At 47.1% G+C, this 25,030-nt stretch overlaps 1 protein-coding gene across 2 annotated transcripts in view; it reads right to left on the reverse strand.

Annotated features, from left to right (window-relative positions):
* The window catches only part of SMC4 (structural maintenance of chromosomes 4), a 142,876-nt gene that overhangs the window by 55,098 nt on the left and 62,748 nt on the right, over nucleotides 1-25,030 (reverse strand). For both annotated transcript variants that reach the window (XM_077290648.1, XM_077290649.1), the window contains exons 8-10: nucleotides 22,732-22,872; nucleotides 21,007-21,157; nucleotides 7,216-7,380 (exon numbers count right to left, since the gene is read on the reverse strand). In XM_077290648.1, coding sequence (XP_077146763.1) covers nucleotides 7,216-7,380; nucleotides 21,007-21,157; nucleotides 22,732-22,872 — 457 coding nt within the window. The remainder of the gene's footprint in view (nucleotides 1-7,215; nucleotides 7,381-21,006; nucleotides 21,158-22,731; nucleotides 22,873-25,030) is intronic.

Below are 25,030 nucleotides of genomic sequence, written 5' to 3' on the forward strand. Positions count from 1 at the left end.
CAAGGGTGCAGTCATGGGCCTCCGAAAAGTAAGTAACTTACTGCTTTATTCGGACTCCTATGACAGCACCACGAGAGAATTACAGAGATGTAAGCTACCTTGGGGGGAGGGAGGACTATAGCCTGCAGCACCCTTAACCCGAAGGTGAGATCTGAGGAGCACCCCAAGTCCAACCGACAGTGTCTAAAAAAGGTAGAAGGGGATGACCATGTGGCCACCTTACATATCTGGTCGATTGACACTCCCGATCTTTCCACCCAGGATGATGCCATGGCCCGGGTGGAATGCGGCATCAGATTCCGCAGAGCTGGACCCCACCTGTTGTATAAGCCAGAGAGATAGCCTCCCTAATCCATTTGGCTAGCGTGCATTTTGATATGCTAAGCCCTTTCCTAGGACCTTGGAAGGATAAAAATAATGCATTATCTTTTTTCCAAGCATTAGTAGTTGAGATATATTCTAGAAGGCATCTTCTAACGTCTAATGTATGGAGTTTCTCTTCCTTAGGGTTAGAAGGATTAGGCAGAAAGGATGGCAGGATTATCTCCTGCGACCTGTGGAAGTTGGTTGCTTCTTTGGGCAAGTAGGCTGGGTCCGGCTTTAGGACCACTCTGTCCTGTAGGAACTCTGTATAAGGGGGAAGTCTGGAAAGAGCCTGGATATCTCCTAGTCTACAAGCAGATGTTATTGCTACCAAGAAAGCAGTTTTAAGGGATAGCATTTTAATTGAAATTGACTGCGGGAGTTCAAATGGGGCCTCTGTCATAGCTGAAAGGACTAGGTTGAGATCCCATGGCATGCTCTTATTTTGATGTATGGGTCTAGCGCTACCAGCTGCTTTAAGAAACCTAGAAATCCAATAGTTATTGGAAATATTACAAGATAACAGGGCACCAAGGGCTGAAACCTGCGCTGTTAGTGCACTCGCGGAAAGACTCATTTCCAAACCCTTCTGAAGAAATTCTAGAATCTGTCGTATCGGAACCCCCTCCTCGATATCAAATCTCGGAGGAGGTCAGGAACCGCCTCCAGGTTCTAGCATAGATTTTTGTTGTAATCTGTTTTCTACTCTTCAGAAGAGTATCAACTAAATTTGAGGAGAAGCCTCTAGTATTCATCAATGACCTCTCAAACTCCATGCCATCAAATGAAGTCCCATCACTTGTGGATGGTTGATCGGCCCCTGGCAGAGCAGATCCGGAAGGTCTGGAAGTACCCAAGGGTCGCATATCGACAGTCCTGAGCCACGCAAGCCAGGTCCTCCTGGGCCAAAATGGGGCAATTAGTATGACTTGCCCGGTCTTCCCTGATTTTTCTCACTACCAGAGGTAACAGGGTTAATGGTGGGAACGTGTAAGCCAAGGAGAAGTCCCATTTTATCAAGAAGGCGTCCACTACCAGAGGAGTCTCATTGGGATTGAAGGAACAGAATTGTCTCACTTTTCTGTTTTATCTGGTGGCAAAGAGGTCCACCTCTGGTTGACCCCATTTGCAGACAATCTGGTTGAAGATGTCCATGTTTGAAGACCACTCTCCTTGTCTTAGAGTATTGCGGCTTAGAAAGTCTCCTTTAAAGTTTTCCTTTTCGTTGATATGAAGCGCTGTTAAAGATTGAAAATGTCTCTCGGCTGTTAGAAATAGGTGATCTGCTACTTGCATCAGAGCCTCGGAATGTGTTCCACCTTGGTGATTGATATAGGCCACCGCCACCTGGTTGTTGAAAGTATGACATGGTGACCCTGTAGATATACGAGGAGTTTTTTAACCGATAATTCAATTGCCAACAACTCTCTCTGGTTGGATGAGTCTCCCACCAGGGAGTCCCTTTGTCTCTGTACCACGATGTCACCCATATGGGCTCCCCACCCCGAGAGGCTAGCGTCCGTGGTTATTACACGAGTTATGTGTGTTACCCAGGGAACTCCCGAGGATAAGTGGCCCTTGCTCAGCCACCACGTAAGAGACGTAAGGGTTAACGGGCTCAACGATATCTGACCCTGCAGGGATCCCCCCCCCCCCCAAGGCTCTATCGTTAACTAGGACATCTCTTTGTAAAGGTCTAGTGTGAAACTGAGCCCACCTGACAGCTGGGATACATGACGTCATGGACCCTAACAGGACATAGACCCTCCATGGCCCTCAGACAGGCTATCTATTGCCCTTAAGTTAATACACATTCAACAACAAACGTTGTCTGGTGGTAGATGACACTGCTAGGCTTCAGAATCTAACAGTAGACCTAGAAACTTCTGAATTTTTAAGGGCTGTAACCGGGATTTTTCGTAATTTATAATCCAGGCTAGGTGCTCTAGCCTGGCCCTAGCTCTTTCTACCTGTGATAGGCAATGATTTGCTGAATTCCCCACTATGAGGAAGTCATCGAAATCGGGAACAATAAGAATATTTGACTCTCGTAAATGAGCCATGACCTCGGCAATTATTTTCATGAATACCCTACGGGCAGCTGATAGACCGAAGGGAAGCGCCCTAAACTAAAAATGGCGAACTACCCCTCCCATAGAAACCGCCACCCTTAGGAAATCTGCATGGATAGGTACATGATAATACACGTCTTAAATCTACGACTGCCATGAAACAGTTTTCAAACAACATCTTTATTGTTGAACTGATAGATTCCATCTTAAAAGGTTCGCTTAACCAGAAACTCATTAAGGGACCTAAGATTAATAATGGTTCTAAATGATCTATCTGGTTTCTGAATAAGGAACAGAGGAGAGTAGCACCCTCTACCTCTCTCGGATTCTGGAACCTCTATCAGGACATTGGTAAGGCACAAACTTAAAACTTCTGCTTCCAATGCAGTCTGTTCAAGGAGAGAAGAGCGCAGGGGAGTTAATTTAAAATTCTCGTGGTGTGTAACTAAACTCAAGCCTGAGTCCATCAGTTATTATGCTGTGCACCCAGTTACTATTTGTGATTCTTAACCATGCTGGAAGGAAGGCCGACAATCTCCACCCCCCTCACAGGGATTGCTAGCCATTGGTCAGGTTTCTTACGCTCTTCCAAGGAAGGTCGGAACATAAAGCCCGTACCTCTCCTCCGTTTATCTTCCCATCTAAACCGGTCTCTAGTGGGTGATAAGTTTTCTTCCCTGACCAAACCTCTTCCTGTTGAAGGGACAACGGTAGGACATGGATGATAAATTAGGTATTTTTTTCTTATCCCCTGCTTTCTCCAGCAACTCATCCAGGGCTGGACCAAATAGATACTCTCCTTTGCATGGAATAGCACAGAGTTTTGACTTCGTTTGGATGTTGCCTGACCAGCATTTCAACCACATGGCTCTACTGGCCACGTTAGAAAGTCCTGCTGCTCTGGCTGCCATTCTATCAGAGTAAACTGAAGCATCCGATATGAAAGCAGTGGCCTCTTGAATCACTGCTAGGGCACTCAGAATTTTATCTCTAGAAGCCCCTCCTTTTAACTGGGACTCCATTTGGTCCAGCCAGACCAGGTCTTGGAGAACCGGCCGCCATCTCCCAGGTTCCCTTAAGGAAGGTGTCTGCCTTCCTATCAAGGGGATCTTTAAGGGTCCCCATATCCTCAAAAGGTAGCAAGGCCTTTTTTGATGCCTTGGCCACTGCAGCATCTAATTTAGGGGCCTTGTCCCAGGTGTTAACTGCCGGGTCTACGAAGGGGTATCTGCGTTTAGGAGTTGGTGGTAAAGAACCCTTCTTTTCAGGCTTTTTCCATTCCCGAAAAATTAGCTCCTGAATCTTTTTGTTTAATGGGAAGGACCTTCGCTTTCCTTTGATCCAGCCACTGAACATGATCTCCTGTTTTGATAGGTGCAGTCTGGGCTCCGCTATGCCCATCGTACCCCTGACTGTTTTTGCCAGCTTATCTACTCGATCCAGGGGCAGACAAATGGGCAGTGTCTTCCTCAGACGAAGGGGACGAGGGGGCTGAGTCATAGGAGCCCTCATCCTTTTCCCCTTAAGTCGAAGAATCAGAGTCCAAAGGGGCCTTGTATTTTGAGACTTGAACCTCAGGGATTCTCTTACTTCCGCTCTGACCATCTCTTTCAGGTTTGCCGTAACGTTAAGAGATTCTTTTGCTACTTGAGGGAGGACAGTAAAGGCAATATAGTCTAACTAGACCTAGTGCCCCTCCACCCCTTCTGTTCCAGGAGACCTCACCGTCTGCTGGATACAGGGGGTGCATAATTTTTGGGGGCATGAATCTGGTAAGGGAACTCCACAGAGGGCACATTCCTTGTGCTTTGCTTTGCTTTACCCATGCACTTCTTCCCCTAAAACAAAAAATATAAGAGGGAACCGCGTCACTGAGTGAACATTCACATAGATCACTTACCAGTGCCTGCAGTGAAAAGGTACCGGAATATGAGGGGGATTTTTCACTGTCAATGCTCCCGATCCCTGCCTGGAGGAGCTCTTACGATTGGACTGGTCACTCCTTCTGTCACGCTCCTTCTCTTTAGGCTTCTGTCGTACCTCTTCCAGCAGCTGAGGCTGCAGCTCATGATCACTCTCCATCATGAAGCGACAATGACGCCAGAAGCATGGGTCCGAACCTGGAGCCTGCTTAAATTCCCTTCTCCGGTTAGCAGATTTGCCATGCGCTGTCCCCTGATTGGGTCTCTGCCCCCACAGGTGCAGCTGACCGGTCAGAGGGCCCTGCATGTGTCCGGCGTCCAATTCCGGTGGGCGCCGCCATCTTGGAATTGCCGTGCATGCGCAGCAACTCCGGTGACCCGGAAGCGCTCGCTGGCCCCGCCTCCGACGTCACCGCGGCCTATCAACGCTTCCTACCTGCGTTCAGCGTAGAGCGGGACACCCGGCTTGCTAGCAGCGCTCCGGACAGCACCCACCATCATGCCCGCGGCTCCACGCAGCCCACCGCACAGTGCACACACCGCCGGAGCAGAAAATCCCGGGGAAATACTCACCCGGCGCTGGCCTCCATGGAGACAGATATCCTCCGGACGCCGCTCCCTGCTGTGAACACCACTGTCGTGCAGCCCAGCCAGGACCACTGTGGTGTCTCAAGGAACTCCGCACCAGCCGAGGTAGCAGACCCCCTCGCTACCTGATTCGGCTGGCTGGCCTGGGATCCATAGAATTCTTTTCTGTAGGATCCAGCCCCTCCAGAAACAGGAAACCAACTGATACAAAAAGGACGCACCTCTCCCACGTATCTGTAGGTTTTCTGGTCCTGAAGGGCGGATCCCCTCGCTCCCGTGGTGCTGTCTTGGGAGTCCGAATAAATGATGGTACCCCTGAAAATGTGACAAAAGGGCTATGTTAAATCAAAGTGTGTCCACTAGTTAGCATCACAGGTGTCTACAATCTTGAAATCAGTGAGTGGGCCTGCATATAGGGCTACAAACACTCACTGTGCTGTTTGGTGACATGGACCAGAGGAAAGGAAGGAAAGAGTTGTCTCAGGAGATTAGGAAGAAAATTATAGACAAACATGTTAAAGGTAAAAAGTTATAAGACCATCTCCAAGCAGCTTTATGTTCCTGTGACTACAGTTGGACATATTCAGAAATTTAAGATCCATGGGACTGTAGCCAGCCTCCCTGGACGTGGCCGTAGCAGGAAAATGGATGACAAATCCAAGAGATGGATAATACGAATGGTAATAAAAGAGCCCAGAAAATGTTCTAAACAGATTAAAGGTGAACTTCAAGCTCAAGGAACATCAGTGTCAGATCACACCATCCGTCGTATGAGCCAAAGTGGACTTCACGGGAGACGACCAAGGAGGACACCATTGTTGAAAAAAAAATAAAATCATAAAGCCGGACTGGAATTTGCCAAACTACACATTGACAAGCCACAAAGCTTCTGTGAGAAAGTCCTATGGACAGATGAGACAAAAATTGAACTTTCTGGCAAGGCACATCAGCTCTATGCTCACAGACGGAAAAATGAACCATATCAAGAAAAGAACATTGTCCCTACTGTGAAACATGGAGGAGGCTCTGTTATGTTCTGGGGCTGCTTTGCTGCATCTGGCACAGGGTGTCTAGAATCGGTACACTGAAATCTCAAGACTATCAAGGGATTCTAGAGAGAAATGTGCTGCCCAGTGTCAGAAAGCTTGGTCTCAGTTGCAGGTCATGGGTTTAGCAACAGGATAATGACCCAAAACACACAGCTAAAAACACCCAAGAATGGCTAAGAGGAAAACATAGGACTATTCTGAAGTGGCCTTCTATGAGCCCTGGCCTGAATCCCATTGAGCATCTTTGGAAAGAGCTGAAACATGCTGTCTGAAAAGGCAACCTTCAAACACGAGAACTGGAGAAATTTGCTCTTGAGGAGTGGGCCAAAATACCTGTCGAGAGGTGCAGAAGTCTCATTGACAGTTACAGGAATCATTTGATAGCAGTGATTGCCTGAAAAGGTTGTGCAACACAACATTAAGTTAAGGGTACCATCATTTCTGTCCAGGCCTATTTCATGAGTTTTTTTTTTTGTTTTTTGTTTTTTTTTTTAATTCTGTGGAAGCATGGTTGAAAAGCAATGTCTGACTTTCATTTGTGCAGATTGCCTCTTCTGAGAAAAAGAGGACTTAACTTTATAGCGCCACCTGTTGGAAGTAGCGATCCTACAAGTCACATCAACCCTTTAACGAGTCGTGCAATATGACTTAGGATAAAAGCCAAATCAGTATCTGCTAATTGAGATACTGATTTGGCTTTTATCCTAAGTAATATTGCACGACTCCTTAAAGGGTTGATTGTGACTTGTAGGATCGCTACTTCCAACAGGTGGCGCTATAGAGTTAAGTTCTCTTTTTCTCAGAAGAGGCAATTTGCATATTTAATTTCCCAGAGGAGCATTGCACGGCGAATAAGCCTCCTTACCTTGACAAGCCAGCTGGTATGTCACTCTCCATAAGGAGAAACGTTACCCCTTTGACTTTCATTTGTTCATTTTCATAGATCTTTTATTTATTACTACTTTTGTCAGATTCAAGTTATTTCTTTGACCATTGTGGGTTTTTCTGTCATTAAACGAGGGGTACCAACAATTTTGACCACGTGTGTATCTACCTCTCTATCCAGTTATGTGTTGACTAGTTATTGTAGACCTTAGGAGCGTGATACAATTTTTAGTACATTTCGACAATCATATGTAAAATGCATTATTGCACCGTTATATTCAAATGCTTATTTTTACAAACACAAACATTACATAGGTAAAAATAAAAGTATCAAACCTCCTTTTCCTCTTGTAAACCTTGGGTTTCTTTTTTTAGACTATCCATAACCTCTTTCAACTTTTCTTCCTCCTTTTCTTTTTCCTTTTCCAGAACTTCCTTTTTTTTACTTGCCTCCTCAATAATCTTCTGGCTGTTAGCAGGGACACTTCTTAGTTCTTCCACCTATTGAGAAGGAAATATAATATAACCATTTCATTTTATTAAGTGCGCTATAGAGCAGGAGAATTTTTTTTAACCCTTTCAATTCTGCCATTTTAGGACAAAGGTTTTATCTGCTACAATTTTCATGTGCAGAGAAAAAAAAAAACAAACAAAAAAAAAACACCTCACGCCTAAAAATAAGAGAACAACTTTAAAGGGATAATTCCTTCTCTGCTCACTTCTGCATTGGGAAGGGAGCAGAGCTGGAAAAGACTTTGAAGCAGAAAATTGGATTACGCAGAATCCTGTATTTGACCAATTTTAGGCTAAATTTCCATAATGAGCATTTGGTGAGCTTTTGACGCTGTGTAAAAAAAAACCCCAAAAAACAACAACACTGTCTTACAGTTCCAGTGAAGTGGATGGGATTTAAAGAGATGTGCTTTTGAGCTGCAGAAACAAATCAAAGATGGATTCTTGGTACTCAGCATAAAATCTTTCTTGGAGCCTTCATTGGGGGACTCAGGTAACCATGGGTGTATGCTGTTGTCACTAGGAGGCTGACCGTAGGCAAAAATAATGTTAGCTCCTCTTCAGCAGTATACACCCACCGACAGACAAAGCTTTTCAGTTAGTGAAAAAGCAGTAGGAGAAGCAGCAACCATAGAAACTAAAACATCAAACCACCAGGCCCAACCGAAGGCACAGGCACAAAACAAGGAGGGTGCCGTGTCCCCAATGAAGGCCCCAAGAAAAAGATTTTACAGTGAGTACCAAAAATCCATCTTTTTTTAATCGCTTCATTGGGAGACACAGGTAACCATGGTAGGTCCTAAAGGAGGGAATAAAATAACTTTTGAAAACTCAGGTCGGATGACGGATAACCTTTTATCCCAGGATGGCATCCGCCGATGCGTAGGTATGAATTTGGTAAAATCTTGCAAAAGTGTGAAGGTGGAGTGAGACCTTACTCTTGGAGGGGGTGGTCTATACTTGTCCTGATATGCCTCCAAGAAAGCAGAACAAGTCCAGCGAGCAATGGTAGATTTAGAGGCTGAGAGAGCCTTATGACAAGCCTCATAAATCACAAACCTAGTCAGAGTGACGAAAGGTAGCTGTCCAAGAGGTAGAAGTGAAGAGCTCTGACCAAATCCGCTTGTGGAGAGACCATTACAGGGAATGAACTGGGGAACGGCAAATGGAAGGCTGGACGATATCCTCATTGATGTGGAAAGAGGAAACTACTTTCGGAAGGAACCTGAGAACGACCTTGTCCTGATGGGTAATGAGAAAAGAAGAACGACAGGAAAGAGCCACTAGCTCCAAAACATATAAGATAGACGTGATTGCTACCAAGAAAGCAACCTTGCAGAAAAAAAAAGGAAGATGTAATGTCCTAGATGGGCTCGAATGGAGAGTGTTGAAAGACAGATAGAACCAAATTAAGGTCCCATGGATCTTCCGGAAGCTGATAAGGTGGAGCCAGATGAGCAATGCCCTTAAGGAAGGTCATGACCTGAGGCCGGGACGCCAGATTCTTCTGAAACAATCGAGAGGGTGGAAACTTGACCCTAAAGGTACTGTCACACTCAGCGACGCTGCAGCGATATAGACAACGAGCCGATCGCTGCAGCGTCGCTGTTTAGGTCGCTGTAGAGATGTCAAACACAGCAGCTCCACAACGATGCAGGAGCGATCCTGTGACGTAGCGGTGACTCACTTATCGTTCTCACAGGTCGTTAGCTCCATGTTTAAAATTGCTGACATCGTTGCTTTTGCTGTCAAACACGACGATACACGCCGATCTGACGACCAAATAAAGTTCTGGACTTCTAGCTCCTACCAGCGATATCACAGCGGGATCCAGATCGCTGCTGCGTGTCAAACACAACGAGATCGCTAACCAGGACGCTGCAACGTCACGGATCGTTGTCGTTCTCGTTGTAAAGTTGTTTAGTGTGAAGGTACCTTAAGGCTATGTGCACATGTCAGAATCACTGGCAGAAATTTTCCTGACAAAAACCGGACATTTCTGCCAGAAATCCGCATGCATTTTTTTCCCCCAATGCATAGAATAGCGGCAAAAAAAATGCAAAATTAATGAACATGCTGCTTTTTTTTTTACCGCGATGCGTCTTTTTCGCGGAAAAAAAAACAAACGCATCATGTGCACAAAAATTGCAGAATGCATTCTAAATGATAGGATGCATAATGCATGCATTTTTAAAGAGTTTTTATAGCGTTTTTATCGCGAAAAAACCTGAACGTGTGCACATACCCTTAAGCGTGCTAAGGGAAAGCTTAGAGTCAAGGAAAGACTGGAGAAAAGCTAGTATGGCCGTTCGTAAAAAGGACAAAAAAATGACAGAAAGAGACTGTCTTCACACCAGAGAAAATAGGCCCTCCGGATCCAATGATAAATGCAAGAAGGTGGTCTGTATGACCTGAGGCGAAAACCCTGCTTCCTTTAGAACGGCGGCCTCAACAGCCATGCTATTGAACGATTGAGGAATCTGATGGAAGGGGACCCTGTGAAAAGGAGGTCCAGACGGTCGAAAATTTCCAGAGGGCGTCTGTTTACTAGGTCTGAATATCCGGCCCATCTGGGCCAGTCTGGAACCGCCAGAATTATGGGTACTCCCTCTGACTTGATGTTCTTGACGACCCTTGGAATTAAGGGGAGGGGCAGAAAGATATTAGGAAGACGAAAGAGACCAAGGTAGGATCAGTGCGTCCTGACCGATCGTGGGACCTGGCTATGAAGTCGGGCACCTTGGCGTTCATCCGAGATGCCATCAGATTTACGTCAAGAAGATTGGAATAGAAACCGGAAAAACGTTCTTGGGAAGGAACAGGAAAGATAACTCTTGCGTGGAGGAGAGGAAATGGCTTGAAAGAAACTAGGGATCTGAGCTGTAAGTATTGGCAGGCGAGATATGAACTTGTTTCCGGAGGGAGATAAACTCTTTTGTAGCTGAAGTCACCATTTCTCTGACCCAGGCATTGTCGACTACCTACAGCCACGCGTCCCGAAAGAGAAGACGACGGCCGCCCACCCTGGGAAGAGTCCCAGGTGGTGGTGACCAGTCTTGCTGAAGAAAATCTGTTGGATCGGGACACGGAGGACTTAGAGGGACGACACCTGGGACACCAAATGATGGCTTAGGTCTCTCCCGCTGGGCAGGCGGACGGTCCAGCTGGGAAGAGTTCCCCAGGAAGGAGAAGTGTCAAAAGGGACGAAATTGAAGAGAACGTCTACTTGGAAATGGGCATTTGGGCTTGGGTTGTGAAAGGGAGGTGCTCTTATCCCTGTAGCGTGAGAAATTTTCCGATCTAGTTTGGCGACAAAAAGCCTTGCCCCGTGAAAAGGAAGATTGGTAAGTAACTTCTTAGGAGGTTGAGTCCACCCGCGTGCCAGGCCTTGAGCCAGAGAACTCTCAGAACCACGACGATATTACTATTAACGCGGGCAGAGCAGCTAGCAGTGTCTAAGGACGCAATGAGCAGAAACTTTCCCTCGTGAGTGATCTGCTCTGCTAGGTTAGCCAGCTCGTCAGGGGGAAGCAGATGATAGTATGCCCTGCTGAAGGAGTTGTACCCGCAGCCTGGAAAACAGATTTAGCTAACTAAAGCCTTAACCAGCCTGTCAGTGGAGTCCTTAAGGTATGAGCTGTTGGGAAGGGACAATACAGTCTTAGGGCAGAGCAGAGCCTAAATCATAACTGCTCATTTAAATTTTCGGCTATGCATACAATAGGTCAGAGCATAGTGGCAGTGAAGGAACAGATGATTGGCCTCGGGGAGACCAAAACATCCAACACTGCGGAGACACCATCACGTGTTTCTCAACGCAGTGATCCAGAACACTGCCCCCATCCCTTATGGGAAATATGCAAATGCATGTAGGATAGCTGCGGATACACCATCACGTGTTTCTCAACGCAAGCAGTGAATAGCCAGACATAAGGGATGGGGGCAGTGTTCTGGATCACTGCGTTGAGAAACACGTGATGGTGTCTCCGCAGTGTTGGATGTTTTGGTCTCCCCGAGGCCAATCATCTGTTCTTCACAGCCTTTTACTAGGCACTGCTCCTAATAGCCAGATTCCTACTCCACACTGATGAGGGGCAAACACCCCGAAACAGCTGTCTGTGGATGGATACCATGCTTGGCATAGGTGGTTTTCCTGTATTGGATGTTTTCCTTTATAGGATGCTGCCCTTCCCGTGGTTGTTCCTTCCCGGGGAAAGGTCTGGCTATTCACTGCTTGCGTTGAGAAACACGTGATGGTGTCTCCGCAGCTATCCTACATGCAAGAGCATAGTGGCAGACACATGCTGGCGATTTCGCCAGGCTACGTGGATGACACAGGAAGCGCCATCTATGCCAATTACAGCAGGAAGAGGGCTATCAACAACTGGGAGGAGGATTAGAGATGCCGGAAGGAGGGATAGAAACCACAGAAACCATGCCCATTGGACCAACAGGATTAACATACAGCACAGGAGAACATAAAATTTTTTTGGGAGGTATACAAGGGGAGTCAGGGAGTTATATAACCATTGATGGACTGCAGCATAGGCGCTGATTAAGGTCATAAGTTTTAGTTGACATAGGACAAAAATTGTGACAGGTTCCCTTTAAAGAACAGTGAGAGCAGTGAGACTGTGGAACTCTCTGCCGTATGATGTTGTAATGAGTGATTCATTACTTAAATTTAAAAAGGGGACTGGATGCCTTTCTTGAAAAGTATAATGTTACAGGGTATATACACTAGATTCCTTGATAGGGCGTTGATCCAGGGAACTAGTCTGATTGCCGTATGTGGAGTCGGGAAGGAATTTTTTTCCCCAATGTGGAGCTTACTCTTTGAGACATGGGGGGGGGTGTTTTGCCTTCCTCTGGATCAGGCTATATTTGTTGAACTAGATGGACTTAAAGTCTTCCTTCAACCTTAATAACTACCGTATTTGTCGGACTATAAGACGCACCGGACCATAAGGCGCACCCCAAATTTGGGGTGAAAATTGCAGAAAAAAAGATTTTTTATAAGATGGGGGTCCGTCGTATTGTCCGAATTTACAGTATCTTACCTGAGGGCTGGCGGTGGCAGAGCAGGGTCACAGGAGGCATGGTGTCGGCAGAGGTGGAGTGATGCGGTACGGCGTGCACCTGAGCAGGGTCCCTTCCTGCTTAGGTGGGCGACGCCACGGCCTGGTGTCCATGGGAGGGTTGCAGCAGTGGTTACCGGCAGAGGTGCTGGGATGAGGAGGCGCAGTGAGAGGGGTCCCTTTCCCCGGTGAGGTGATGCAGCAGCCCGGTAAGCAGCAGAGCCGGGTGAATCCTGTTATCGGTGGTGGCAGCCATCTTCCTGAGGCCGCGCGTGCGCAGATGAAGCGCTCTTCTTCCCGGGGCTTCAGGAAAGCCGTGCGTGCGCAGATGGAGATCGCGGCGGCCATTTTCCTGAAGCCAAGATCTAAATCTGTGAACTCTGCTTCAGGAAAATGGCCACCGCGATCTCCATCTGAGCACGCGCGGCCTCCCACGGCCATTTTCCTGAAGCCCCGGGAAGCAGAGCGCTCCATCTGCGCACGCGCGGCCTCAGGAAGATGGCTGCCACCACCGATAACAGGATTCACCCGGCTCTGCTGCTTACCGGGCTGCTGCATCACCTCACCGGGGAAAGGGACCCCGCTCACTGCACCACCTCTACCACCGCACCTCTGCCGCCACGGTAAGCCTGCATTGCGACTATTAGACGTACCCCCCATTTTCCCCTCTTTTATGGGGGGGAAAAAGTGCGTCTTGTAGTCCAAAAAATACGGTATGTTACTATGTTAAAAACCTTTTTTTTATTTCTCCCTTGACAGACATGTGAGGGCCTGTTTATTGCATGACGAGTTGTAGTTTTGAATGGCACCATTCATCTTATTAAAATGCACTGGAAAATGAGAAAAAAAATTACCAGGTGGTATGAAATCTTAGGGTAAAAATGAATTTCCACCATTGTTTCCAGCAAAAATGGAGATTTTTGTGTACTCACCGTAAAATCTCTTTCTCTTAACCTCTAATTGGGGGACACAGGACCGTGGGTGTTATGCTGCTGTCCACTAGGAGGCGACACTATGCATAATCTGAAAAAGATTATCTGTGGCTCCTCCTCTGCAGTATACACCCCTGGACAGCGTCAGCCTTCTCCAGTTTTGTGCAAAAGCATTAGGAGGAACGTAACATGAATAACATAACCATGCCTATAAGGGGGCAACTATGTACAAGCTCAAGCAAACAATGTGAGAACTCAGTATCCCAATAAGGGCCTAGAACAAGGGCACTTCCATGTGCATAGAATATATCAGAAAGAGACCATCAAGTGTATGCAGACAGTATATTCTGTCATGGTATCTCCACTGTTTGTTATTGTATTCATTACATGTTTTTATATTGTTTGTAATCAATAAAATATTACTGTTTTTACTGGCAATTAAGCATCCGGTTTCTCTTTCTGATACAATGTGAGAACTCAACAGTAACAACGGCCCGGAAAGGGCAACAGGGTGGGAGGGGTGTCCCCCAATTAGAGGCTAAGAGAAAGATTTTACGTTGAGTACACAAAAACCTCCTTTACTCTGTCACCTCATTGGGGGACACAGGACCATGGGACGTCCCAAAGCAGTCCCTGGGTTGGAAGCAATGGACGAATATTGTGCAGACAGGCCCCTACACTTGGGGCACCGCCGCCTGCAGAACATATCTACCCAGGCTCGTGTCCGCTGAGGACTGGGTATGAACCCTGTAGTGTTTAGCAAACGTGTGTAGGCTTGTCCAAGTGGCCGCCTTACACACTTGTTGTGCCGAAGCCTGGTGCCGAATGGCCCCTACCGCCCGTGTAGAGTGTGCCGTAATACCGGCTGGAAAAGGAGAATTCTTAAGGCGGTAGGCCTCTTGTATGGTGGATTTGATCCACCTGGCAAGGGTAGTTTTGGAAGCTGGCAGACCCTTGCGGCCGCCTTCCAGAAGAAGGAAAAGAGAATCAGACCTCTGGAAGGACGCAGACCTAGACACATATACGCAATGCCCTGACAAGGTCAAGCTTATGCAGAGCCTTCCCCACTCTATGAACCAGGACCGGACAAAGGGATGGCAGTGAAATTTCCTCATTGAGGTGGAAGTTGGACACGACCTTCGGAAGGAAGGATGGGACCGTACGGAGAACTACCTTGTCCTGGTGAAAGCCAGGAAGGGCCGTCTGCAGGAGAGTGCTGTTAGTTTAGACACCCTGCATAGCGAGGTGATTGCCACCAGGAAAACCACCTTCTGGGAGAGAAGACGGAGTGGGACCCTCCTTAAGGGGTTCGAAGGGTGGTTCCTGCAATGCTGTCAGGACCAGGTTGAGGTCCCACGTTTCTAGTGGTCGTCTGTAGGGGGGAACCAATCTGGAAACCCCCTGAAGAAAAGTCCTCACTTGCGGCTTGGTAGCAATGCGCCTTTGAAAAAGCACTGAGAGGGCTGACACCTGGCTCTTAAGCGAGCCCAGGGACAGCCTGGACTCAAGACCCGATTGGAGAAAACCAAGTACTTTGGGGACGGGAATAAGGCAGTGGGGTCTGGCCACGAGAGTCGCACCAGGTAAAGAAAGCTTTCCAAGTACGGTAATAAATCTTGGCAGAGGTTGGCTTCTGTGCCCTGATCATGGTTCCAATGACGTCCGGCGATAGCCCTGCCTGGGATAGAACCCAGATCTCAAGGGCCACCCCGTCAAATTGAGAGCTCCTGAGTTCTGGTGGTAGAACGGGCCCTTGTGATAGAAGATCGTGGCGGTCAGTAAGACGCCGGGGGCATCTGCTGTAAATTGTACGATGTCGGCGTACCATGTACGTCTGGGCCAGTCCGGTGCGATTAGGATGGTTGGAACTCCCTCTTGCTTGATCTTCCTCACCACTCTGGATATCAGGGGGAGAGGTGGAAAAATGAACTGGGTCCAGTCCTGAACCAGAGCGTCTGCTCCGAGCGACGGCGGATCGTGTGTTCTGGCCATGACGTTGGAGACCTTGGCATTGAAGTGGGATGCCACTAGGTCCACATCCGGGGTCCCCCAGCGATGGCAGATCTGGCGAAAATTTTCAGGATGGAGAGACCACTCTCCCGAGTCTATTCCTTGTCGGCTGAGGAAGTCTGCTTCCCAGTTGTCCACACCCTGAATGTGGAACGCCGAGAAAACCGACCCTGTGCCCTCCGCCCAGTGGTGGATATGTGACACTTCTCGCATCGCCTGGGTACTGCGGGTCCCCCTTGGTGATTCACATATGCCACAGCCGTGGCATTGTCCGACTGTATTCTGATGTGAGAGGCTGCCAGTAAGTGATGGAAGGCACTCACTGCCAGGAGGATGGCACGAATTTCCAGGATGTTGATGGGCATGGTCGCTTCCACTGGGGACCACTTGCCCTGTGGTGTAGGTGCACTGCACCCCAACCCGTCAGGCTCACATCGGTGGTCAGAAGCTTCCATTGAACAGTGAGAAAGGATTTCCCCTTTGCTAGCGAGGTTGGCTTGAGCCACCAGTGCAGGGATCTCTTGGTTGACGACGTTAGCCGAACTCCCTGTCGAGAGAGAAAGGGTTCTTGTCCCAGGACTTGAGGATGGCTAGTTGGAGAGGCCTGAGGCGAAACTGCCCAAATGGGACGGCTTCTATTGCTGCCCCCATCCTGCCAAGGACTCTCATGGCAAACTGGAGAGATCGAGGGGGTTTGCGGAGGAGGGTGCGAACTTTTAGGCGGAGAGCCAGTGCCTTGTCCTTGTGAAGGAGCACTAGACCCCTGGGAGGTGTTGAATAGCATTCCCAGGAAGGTCAGAGACTGACTCGGGGTTGGTGATGACTTTTGTAGGTTGACTAACCAGCCCATGCGACTCAGTGTCGATTGTGATTGAGACGCTGAGCTCGCAGTCCTTGAAGGTGGGAGCCTTGATGAGTAGATCGTCCAAGTATGGAACGACTACTATGCCTCTGGAGTGCAGGACATCCATGGTGGCTGACATGGCGAGTCCAAACGGGAGAGCCACGAACTGTTAGTGGTTCTGGTCGATTGCGAACCTGAGAAATCTCTGATGGGCAGGTGCAATCGGTATATGCAGGTATGCGTCTTGTATGTCTATGGAGGCGAGATATTCTCCCTTCTCCATGGTCACAATGATGGACCGAAGGGACTCCATGTGGAAGTGACGGACCCGTACATATTTGTTGAGTTGTTTTAAGTCCAGTATGGGCCGCACGCTGCCTCCTTTCTTGGGGTCTACGAATAGATTGGAGTAGAACCCTCGGAAGCGCTCGGCCGAGGGGACCGGTACTATGACTCCTGCTTGAAAAAGTTAGGAGACCGCTTGTCGGAAGGCATGAGCCTTGGCTGGTGGTTCTGGGGGGACAGAGAGGAAGAATCAGTCCGGTGGGTTGGAGGTGAACTCTATCTTGTATCCGGAAGACACTAGTTCCCTGACCCACCTGTCTTCTGTAATAGGTAGCCATACTTGATGAAAGACCAAGAGCACCCGCCTACGGGTGTGGCGACGTCCGGAGTCCATGAGTCATGATGAGGAGAAAGTGAGATTTTCCTCCTCTGGGCTTAAGACTGGGCTGCTTTTGACTGCCAGGTCTTGTCCGATCTTTGCATCGATAGCGAGTTGTCCCTGCGTGGGGAACGGTTAGAATTTTGTGCAGGACGCGAGACGGACCAGCACGAAGAATTCCGAAAGGATCGGAATCGAGTTTGGCTACGCTTCTTGTAAGTGCGTTTAGGTTTCAGTTGGGGAAGAGAGGTACTCTTACTCCTGGTGGCGTTGGACATCATTGTGTCCAATTGTTCACCGAAGAGTTGCCCACTGAGGTAGGGGAGGTGCGTGAGGGGACGACTTTGAGGCTGGGTCCGCTTTCCATTCCCGCAACCAGAGGATACGCCGAATTGTGATGGCGTTTGATGCCATCCCCGCTACACCCCTTGCTGAATCCAGAGCTGCATGAAGCATGTAATCTGCTACGACTGCTATTTGAACTGCTTGGTCCGACAGCTCAGGAGCGGATGCTTGGAGGCCAGCTTGTAAATTTTTGGCCCAGGCCAGAATGGCCTTGGCAGCCCAAACTGAAGCGAAAACGGGAGCCAGGGATGCCCCTGCGGCCTCAAAAATTGAACGAGCCATGCGTTCTAACTGCCGGTCTGCTGCGTCCCTGAGGGTTGAGCTATCTGGCAGTGAAAGGAGGGTCTTTGCTGCTAGTCTAGTCTAGAGACTGGGGGGGTCCACTTCGGGTGGGTCTGTCCATTCCTTGGTATCCTTCTGCGGGAAGGGGTACCTCGCCTCCAGATATTTGCGATTAGCGAATTTTTTCTCAGGCTGTGAGAGCTGCTTTTTAAGGATCGCCTTAAACTCTGGATGGTTAGAGAAAACCTTAGGCGGCTTCAGAGGTCCTTCAAAGGAAATATTGTGTTCTTGGGCCTCTGGTGGCAGATCAGAAATGTCCAGCACCCGATGGATGGAAGAGAAAAAATCCTCAACTAGCGCTGTATTGCTAGGGGGGATTGGGATCAGGGACCCCTCTGTTTCCTTGTCTGAGTCGGAGTCACAGATGCCTTCCGAATCCTGTGTATCACTGAGGCGTCCCCTGCTGGGTGAGCTGGGGCGAAGGCCTTCTCTGGTCAGGGATTGTGGAGATCTGCATTGTCTGCCCCTGGAAGGGGACGGTCTAGATGACCTGGAACTACGGTGTCTCTCCCTAGAAGGGGATGACCGTGTGCTATGGGATGACGCAGATGGACTTGACCTATGGGTCCGCTTGCGTCCTGACCTAGACGTGGATGTGCCAGGGTCGTCCTGTCCCTGAGTCAAGCTCTCCCTTTGCTGGGTAACGGTCATAGCCAAGGCATGACTCTGCAGAGCCTGAAGCAACGTGGAGGTTAGGTTATCTGTAGACTGCGTTATAGATTGCGACATCTGAGTGACCCATTCCGGCGTGGCATTATTTGTCATCCGGGGGGCGGAGAGAAGGGGGCGGCTTCAGGTAGGCCGAAGCCACGGCCTAAATTAGATGCCTGATGCCCAGAAAGGCTCCAGGCCGGCGCGGAAGTCCAGGAGGGGGTCGGATCTGAGCCGGACCCCCCCAGACTTAAAAGCAGGATAGCGGTGGGGCTATAAGCGGAAGGGGGGGGGCGCCTGTAAGGGGTCCCCCTGAGGCAGTCTAGAGCTGGTGCTGCCGCAGAGACAGGGGCGCAGGGAGCCCTGTGTCTCTACTGTGCCATGCCTGCCTGCATTCCCCCCGGCCCCAACAGGAGCCCGCAGCTGGGCTGGGGTCCCTGGATGCAGGCGCAGTGTGCTGGCCCATTGCTGGGAGCTGCAGAGTGCTGCCTGTACAGACCCTACCTGAGGAGTCTCAACCTAATGCCCCCAGAGGGGGATTAGGGAGGGTGCTGCCATCACCTTCAGGGGGCTTTATCCTCGCCTCGACCTCAACCCAGAAACCAAAAGGAATTGGGGAAGGAGGGGGGTGTCTCGATTTCGAACCAGCACCCGAGGGACTGGGGGAAGGAGCGACATGGGGAATAGCCATCTCGACTTCAACCGGGCACCCCGTAATAGGGGGCCGAGGAAGGAGCCATGCCAGGAGTCTCACAGGAGACCCACTTTTCTTCATCTGTAATCCGTCGGAAAAAAAACAAAAAAATCTTAGGTGTGCCTCCTATGCGACACTAAGCAACAACTGGAGAAGGCTGATGCCGTCCAGGGGTGTATACTGCAGAGGAGGAGCCACGGTTAATCTTTTTCAGATTATGCATAGTGTCGCCTCCTAGTGGACAGCAGTATAACACCCACGGTCCTGTGTCCCCCAATGAGGCGACAGAGTAAAAAAAAGTGCACTAAAAATGACCTGAATGTCTAATTGCGAAGATACCAAACATGCATCGATTTTTATCTATCGATGCTGGGGGGGAGAATTCAGAATAATCTAACACATTTTTGTCTAGTATTGCCATTTTCCTGAGACCCGAACATTTTTTGTTGTTCAAGTGGCTAACTGAGGGTTTCTTTATGTACAGCAAGTCAACCTTTTTATTGATACCAATCTGGTGCACATATGATTCTTGGATTTCCTATTACCTTTTTTTTTTTCAGAGCAGCAAGGTGACCCAAAGAAGCTGTGATTCTGGCGTTTTTTTCCCCCCTTTACAGCATTTACCAGATCGGGTTAATTAATTCCTAACGTGTAAAATATTGTACTTTAATAAAGCTAGCAATACTAAAAATGTTCATTATATTTTAAAAAAATTGTCTACTGCAAAATGCATTTTAAATGAACTAAATAAGTTCTTAGGCGACAGGCTAACACAACCATACTGGCAATGTACCCGTTACTGGTAGAGTGAGAGGCTCCAGAGCACACTTGGCGTGTTTATGAGTTTGGGTCAGTGTTCTGGCTCATTGTTTGCATATTGAGACCCTAGCTCTGCTTCTGAGTGACAGGGCTATAATCACAGAACAAGCACTGTCTGAATGCTGCCGGCTTGTATAACAGTATATAGGAAATATCTCATCTAAGGAGCTCAGCCTACAGCAGAGCTTCATGGGAGGACTGAGATGGCAGCAACAAGGCTCTTCAGCCCACCCCCAGCTGTCATAGTAACCCGTTACTCCTTCTCGACTGTGTTGTAGGGGGCTAATGGGAGACGGTGTGCTCGAGCAATCATCAATTTAAATGCAGTGGTCAGAGTTTTTATCACTACGCAGTTTAGCGATCAGGTTAATCCTTTTTTTTTTTTTTTTGATAGGTCGGGAGATTCTGAACGCGGCGATACCAAATATGTGTAGGTTTGATTTTTGTCATTGTTTTATTTTGAATGGGGCAAAAGGGGGGGGGGGGGGGGACTTAAACTTTTATTTTTTCATATTTTTAAAACTTTTTTTTTTTCTTCATTTTGCAATGCTTCAATAGCCTCCATGGGAGGCTAGAAGCTGGCAGAGCCTGATCTGCTCTGCTACATATCGCTCGGATGGCTCCTATGTAATATAATTGCTGCATTGCTACGAGCGCCGTCCACAGGGTGGCGCTCACAGCAATCCGGCATCACCAACCTTAGAGGTCTTCAGTAGACCTCTGGTTGTCATGCCGACGCATGATCATGTGACGGGGGTCAGCGGTATGCGTATTTCCAGCCCGATGGCCGGAAGCGCTAGTTAAATGCCGCTGTCAGAGTCTGACAGCGGCATGTAACTAGTTAATAGCGGCTGATGGATCGCAATTCCATCCGCCGCTATTGCAGGCACATGTCAGCTGTACAAAACAGCTGACATGTCCCGGCTTTGATGCGGGCTCACTGCCGGAGCCCACATCAAAGCGGGGGTTCTGTCCTCGGACGTACTATTCCGTTCTCAGACAGAAAGGGGTTAACAGTCGCAACAGGAACTCTGCTTTAGACAAGGATGTTAGAGACTGATGCCGGCCGTATTAAGTGTAATGGGCATCAACCTTGAGTGGAGGGAGCTCAGCTCTTAAAGCCCTCTGTACACACAGACCTCTTTCCAGGACAATAATTCACATGCTAATGCGAGAAGAGGTTAATATTTGAAAAAAAAAAAAAAAAAAAAGTAAATTTTGTAATCCAAAATCACCTTTTCCTTGTCTTTTTGAAGCTGCTTTTGTAACTTTTTTACTTTGCTCTTCGCATGCTTCAGCTTCTCACGTACATCAACGTCCTGCAAGTCCAACCGAGTAAATTGTTCTCTATTTTCTTCAATGAATTTGGTGATTTTATTAATCTGCCTTAAGAGAAAACAATGTTTTATTTAAAAGTAAATCTGCCAGCAGGATTTCACCCCCCCCCCCCCCCCCCCAAAACAAAAAATATTTATATGTGCATGTAGCCCTTTCAAAGACAAGTGCAGCAATACCTTTAGGGTATGTGCACACAGTTTTGAGCTCTGCGGATTTTTCCACAGCGGATTTGAGAATTTACTGCGGATTCCTATTATAGAGCAGCTGTAAACTGCTGCGGAATCCACACAAAGAATTGACATGCTGCGGAATGTAACCCACAGCGTTTCCGCGCGTTTTTTTCCGCAGCATGGGCACTGCGGATTGCATTTTCCATAGGTTTACACTGTACTGTAAACGCATGGAAAGCTGCTGCGGACCCGCAGCTGCAGATCTGCAGCAAAATCCGCAACGTGTGCACATAGCCTTACATGGCCAGTCTGTTCCTCTGTTCCTGAGAAATCATTGTTTGAATTGATATGTAGGGGTCTTTGGGAGAACTGAAGCCTATGTCACTAATATGTCCCCAATTCCAGTGACTTCTCGCTTACTTTACTGGGTGCAACAATTGTGATGAAATCCATGTTCTCTCATCTGCAGATCTAGCAGCAGCTCCATATAACCCTGTCCACACCACTGATTGGCAGCTTTTGGTGTATACTGGATATTAAGATAAAGCTGCCAATCAATGAAAGGGACAGGGTTACACAGCAATTTGACTAGGTGGCATGAGACAATTAGTCCGCTAGTGATAATCTACTGCTGACAAAACACTGACTATTGAAACAATAACTAGACTAAACAGAATAGCCACAAAAGTACGGAGGACCGTGATCAACTGCAAAATCTGTAAACTAGCAACAAACGTCCCCCCAACACAGCGTAAAGAATCAATAATGTCCTTATTAAAGACATTATTGAAACAATAAGGCTATGTTCACACGTGTTTTTTAATGCAAATTTTAAGCTACGTTTTATGGTACCAGCAAAAGCTATACAATTTCAAAATCATCATGCACACTGTTTTTACTTCCTTACCAATTTGGAAAACTGTTTTTTGCAAACTGCAGCATGTCACTTTCAGCCATTTTCATCCATAGAAAGTAATGCAAAAACGCAGGTATCAGTTTTTTCTGTGTTTTTGGTGCAAAAACCTTAAGGAAGTTGCATCATAATTTTTTGGGGGACATTAAACTACCAGCATGCACAAGTGCCAACAAAAAAGCAAAAAAAAACAAAACCAAAAAACAACAAAACACAAAAAAACAACAACACAAAAACAGCAAAACCTGCTTTTTGTAAGCAGCTTTACTGCCAAGAGCAGGTTTTTTTTTGCATTTTTTTCCGCATTGTGTGAACATAGCCTAACAGCCCCGTAAGGGATATAGCTGGAATTAGGGTCTCCACTTCTACATAACGCTGCTCTCGTATTACTTATTCTTGGGGTTGACTGGGATACCAGAGCTCTGATCCCACAGATCATAAAATGTTATGGCATATAAGAGCCATCTCTATATAAGACGTAAATACGCTTTCAATTATTGCAATATATTACACAGGAAGAAAAACTAAAATAAGTTTACTTTTCAACATCTTTCAAAGCTTTATTCTTCGCTTTCATTTCCTCGGAAAGTGATGTACTTTTCTCAGTGATCGCCTTAGTGTCTTCTTGAATTCCCTCTTTTTGAGATTCCAATTCCTGCACACGTTTCTGTAAATCATGTCTTGTAAACAATTCAAAAAGTAATTATTGGCTATAAGGCACCATTACCATGCAATACAAGTCAATCAAATTATTTACATGTTTAACGAGGTAATCTGGTCAAGCTATGTGGGGGGCAATAGGACAAGTCATCAATCGCAGATCAGTGGGGGGTCTGACACCTGGCACCCTTGCCCATTGGTTGTTACCAGCTCAGGTGGCTGAATGTAAAGACAGAACAGAGCTACACAACACAGCTCCACTCAGTGTGTAGTGGTCGCTGCCAGTTACCGCAGAACAGCTTTTGTTTAAAAGGAAATCTTATGGATGAGGTCATCAATATATCATCACAGAACTCCTTTAACCCTGTAATGCAAAAGCCATTATTGTTCCCTGTTTATATGATTTACTGTACACATTGTTTTTCCTAGGTCTTTGTACAAACTCTTATCTTCATAATATATTTACCAGTATGAATGATATTCTTACACAGCGCTCTCTTAAGGTACCTTCACACTAAGCGACGCTGCAGCGATATCGACAACGATGCCGATCGCTGCAGCGTCGCTGTGTGGTCGCTGGAGAGCTGTCACACAGACAGCTCTCCAGCGACCAACGATGCCGAAGTCCCCGGGTAACCAGGGTAAACATCGGGTTACCAAGCGCAGGGCCGCGCTTAGTAACCCGATGTTTACCCTGGTTACCATTGTAAAAGTAAAAAAAACAAACAGTACATACTCACCCTCTGATGTCTGTCACACGTCCCTTGCCGTCTGCTTCCTGCACTGACTGAGTGCCGGCCGTATAAGGCACAGCACAGCGGTGACGTCACTGCTGTGCTCTGCTTTCACTTTACGGCCGGCAATCACAGTCAGTGCGGGAAGCAGACGGCAAGGGACGAGTGACAGACATCAGAGGGTGAGTATGTACTGTTTGTTTTTTTTACTTTTACAATGGTAACCAGGGTAAACATCGGGTTACTAAGCACGGCCCTGCGCTTAGTAACCCGATATTTACCCTGGTTACCACTGTAAAACATCGCTGGCATCGTTGCTTTGGCTGTCAAACACGACGATACACGCTGATCTGACGACCAAATAACGTTCTGAACTTTCAGCAACGACCAGCGATATCACAGCAGGATCCTGATCGCTGCTGCGTGTCAAACACAACGATTTCGCTATCCAGAATGCTGCAACGTCACGGATCACTAGCGATATCGTTTAGTGTGAAGGTACCTTTACACTCACTCAATGTAACTTACAATGCTGATATCCTGAATGCTTTTAGCCTTTTCAAAGGCTCTACAAATATCACAATGTAAATCAAACTAATGTGGATTCAACATCAATAAATGGAGATGGAGACAAGTGACCTAAAAAAAAAAAAAAAAAAAGGTCAGCAGCACAGTCCAAATAACTTGTGACAGATACACTACTTTCCACAAAAAGGAGGGGTGTATCCATCAGCTGTATTGCACCTTTAACCACTACGGTTGGAGCTTAATACCTTAGATTATATGGTTCATTTTCACCTCAATTTAAAAAATTTAAAAATTGGAGGCGAGTAACAATTGCTATTTTTGAGCCCCTAAAAAGTAATAAGCTATCAAAAAGTTGTCAGTACCCCAATACTGTGCCAATGAAACTGCAGCTCATTTGTAAGCATGATATTGCTCAGCTTGATCGTTTGAAAACCGTTCTGGGTCTCAGAATGTGTTGATGCAAACCAAGTTTTTAACTTGTTAACGGGGTCTGGGAAACCCCACTGTCTTCATACCCATTGCACATGCTGCATAGCACAAGGCTCGTTCTTTGGGAGAATTTATTTGAAGCATGTTGCGGGTGTTATAATTTTGTGCTATATAATTTTCCCGAAATCTAATGGGGCTTATATGAAACCCCAATAACTGGTTATATAAGGTAATTTGAAATATTTTTTGGCGGTCATGCAAATTATTTTACACATGAGGATTTTACAGGACTATTGTCTTGAAGGAGAATATTTGTGTAATGTTTCTTTCCTTTTAAATATTTCCTTTAATTTTTTCCTTTTAATATTATTTGCTTTGTGTGATATTTATAAGGTGCTGCCATTATGTCTTCAATTTTCTAATGAGAGCATTATATTTTATTAGTTTTGTAATTTTTGTGAAGATGTATTAAAATGTGTTGTTTTTT

This window comes from Ranitomeya variabilis, chromosome 2, assembly GCF_051348905.1.
Source record: "Ranitomeya variabilis isolate aRanVar5 chromosome 2, aRanVar5.hap1, whole genome shotgun sequence".
Taxonomy (NCBI): Eukaryota; Metazoa; Chordata; class Amphibia; order Anura; family Dendrobatidae; genus Ranitomeya; species Ranitomeya variabilis.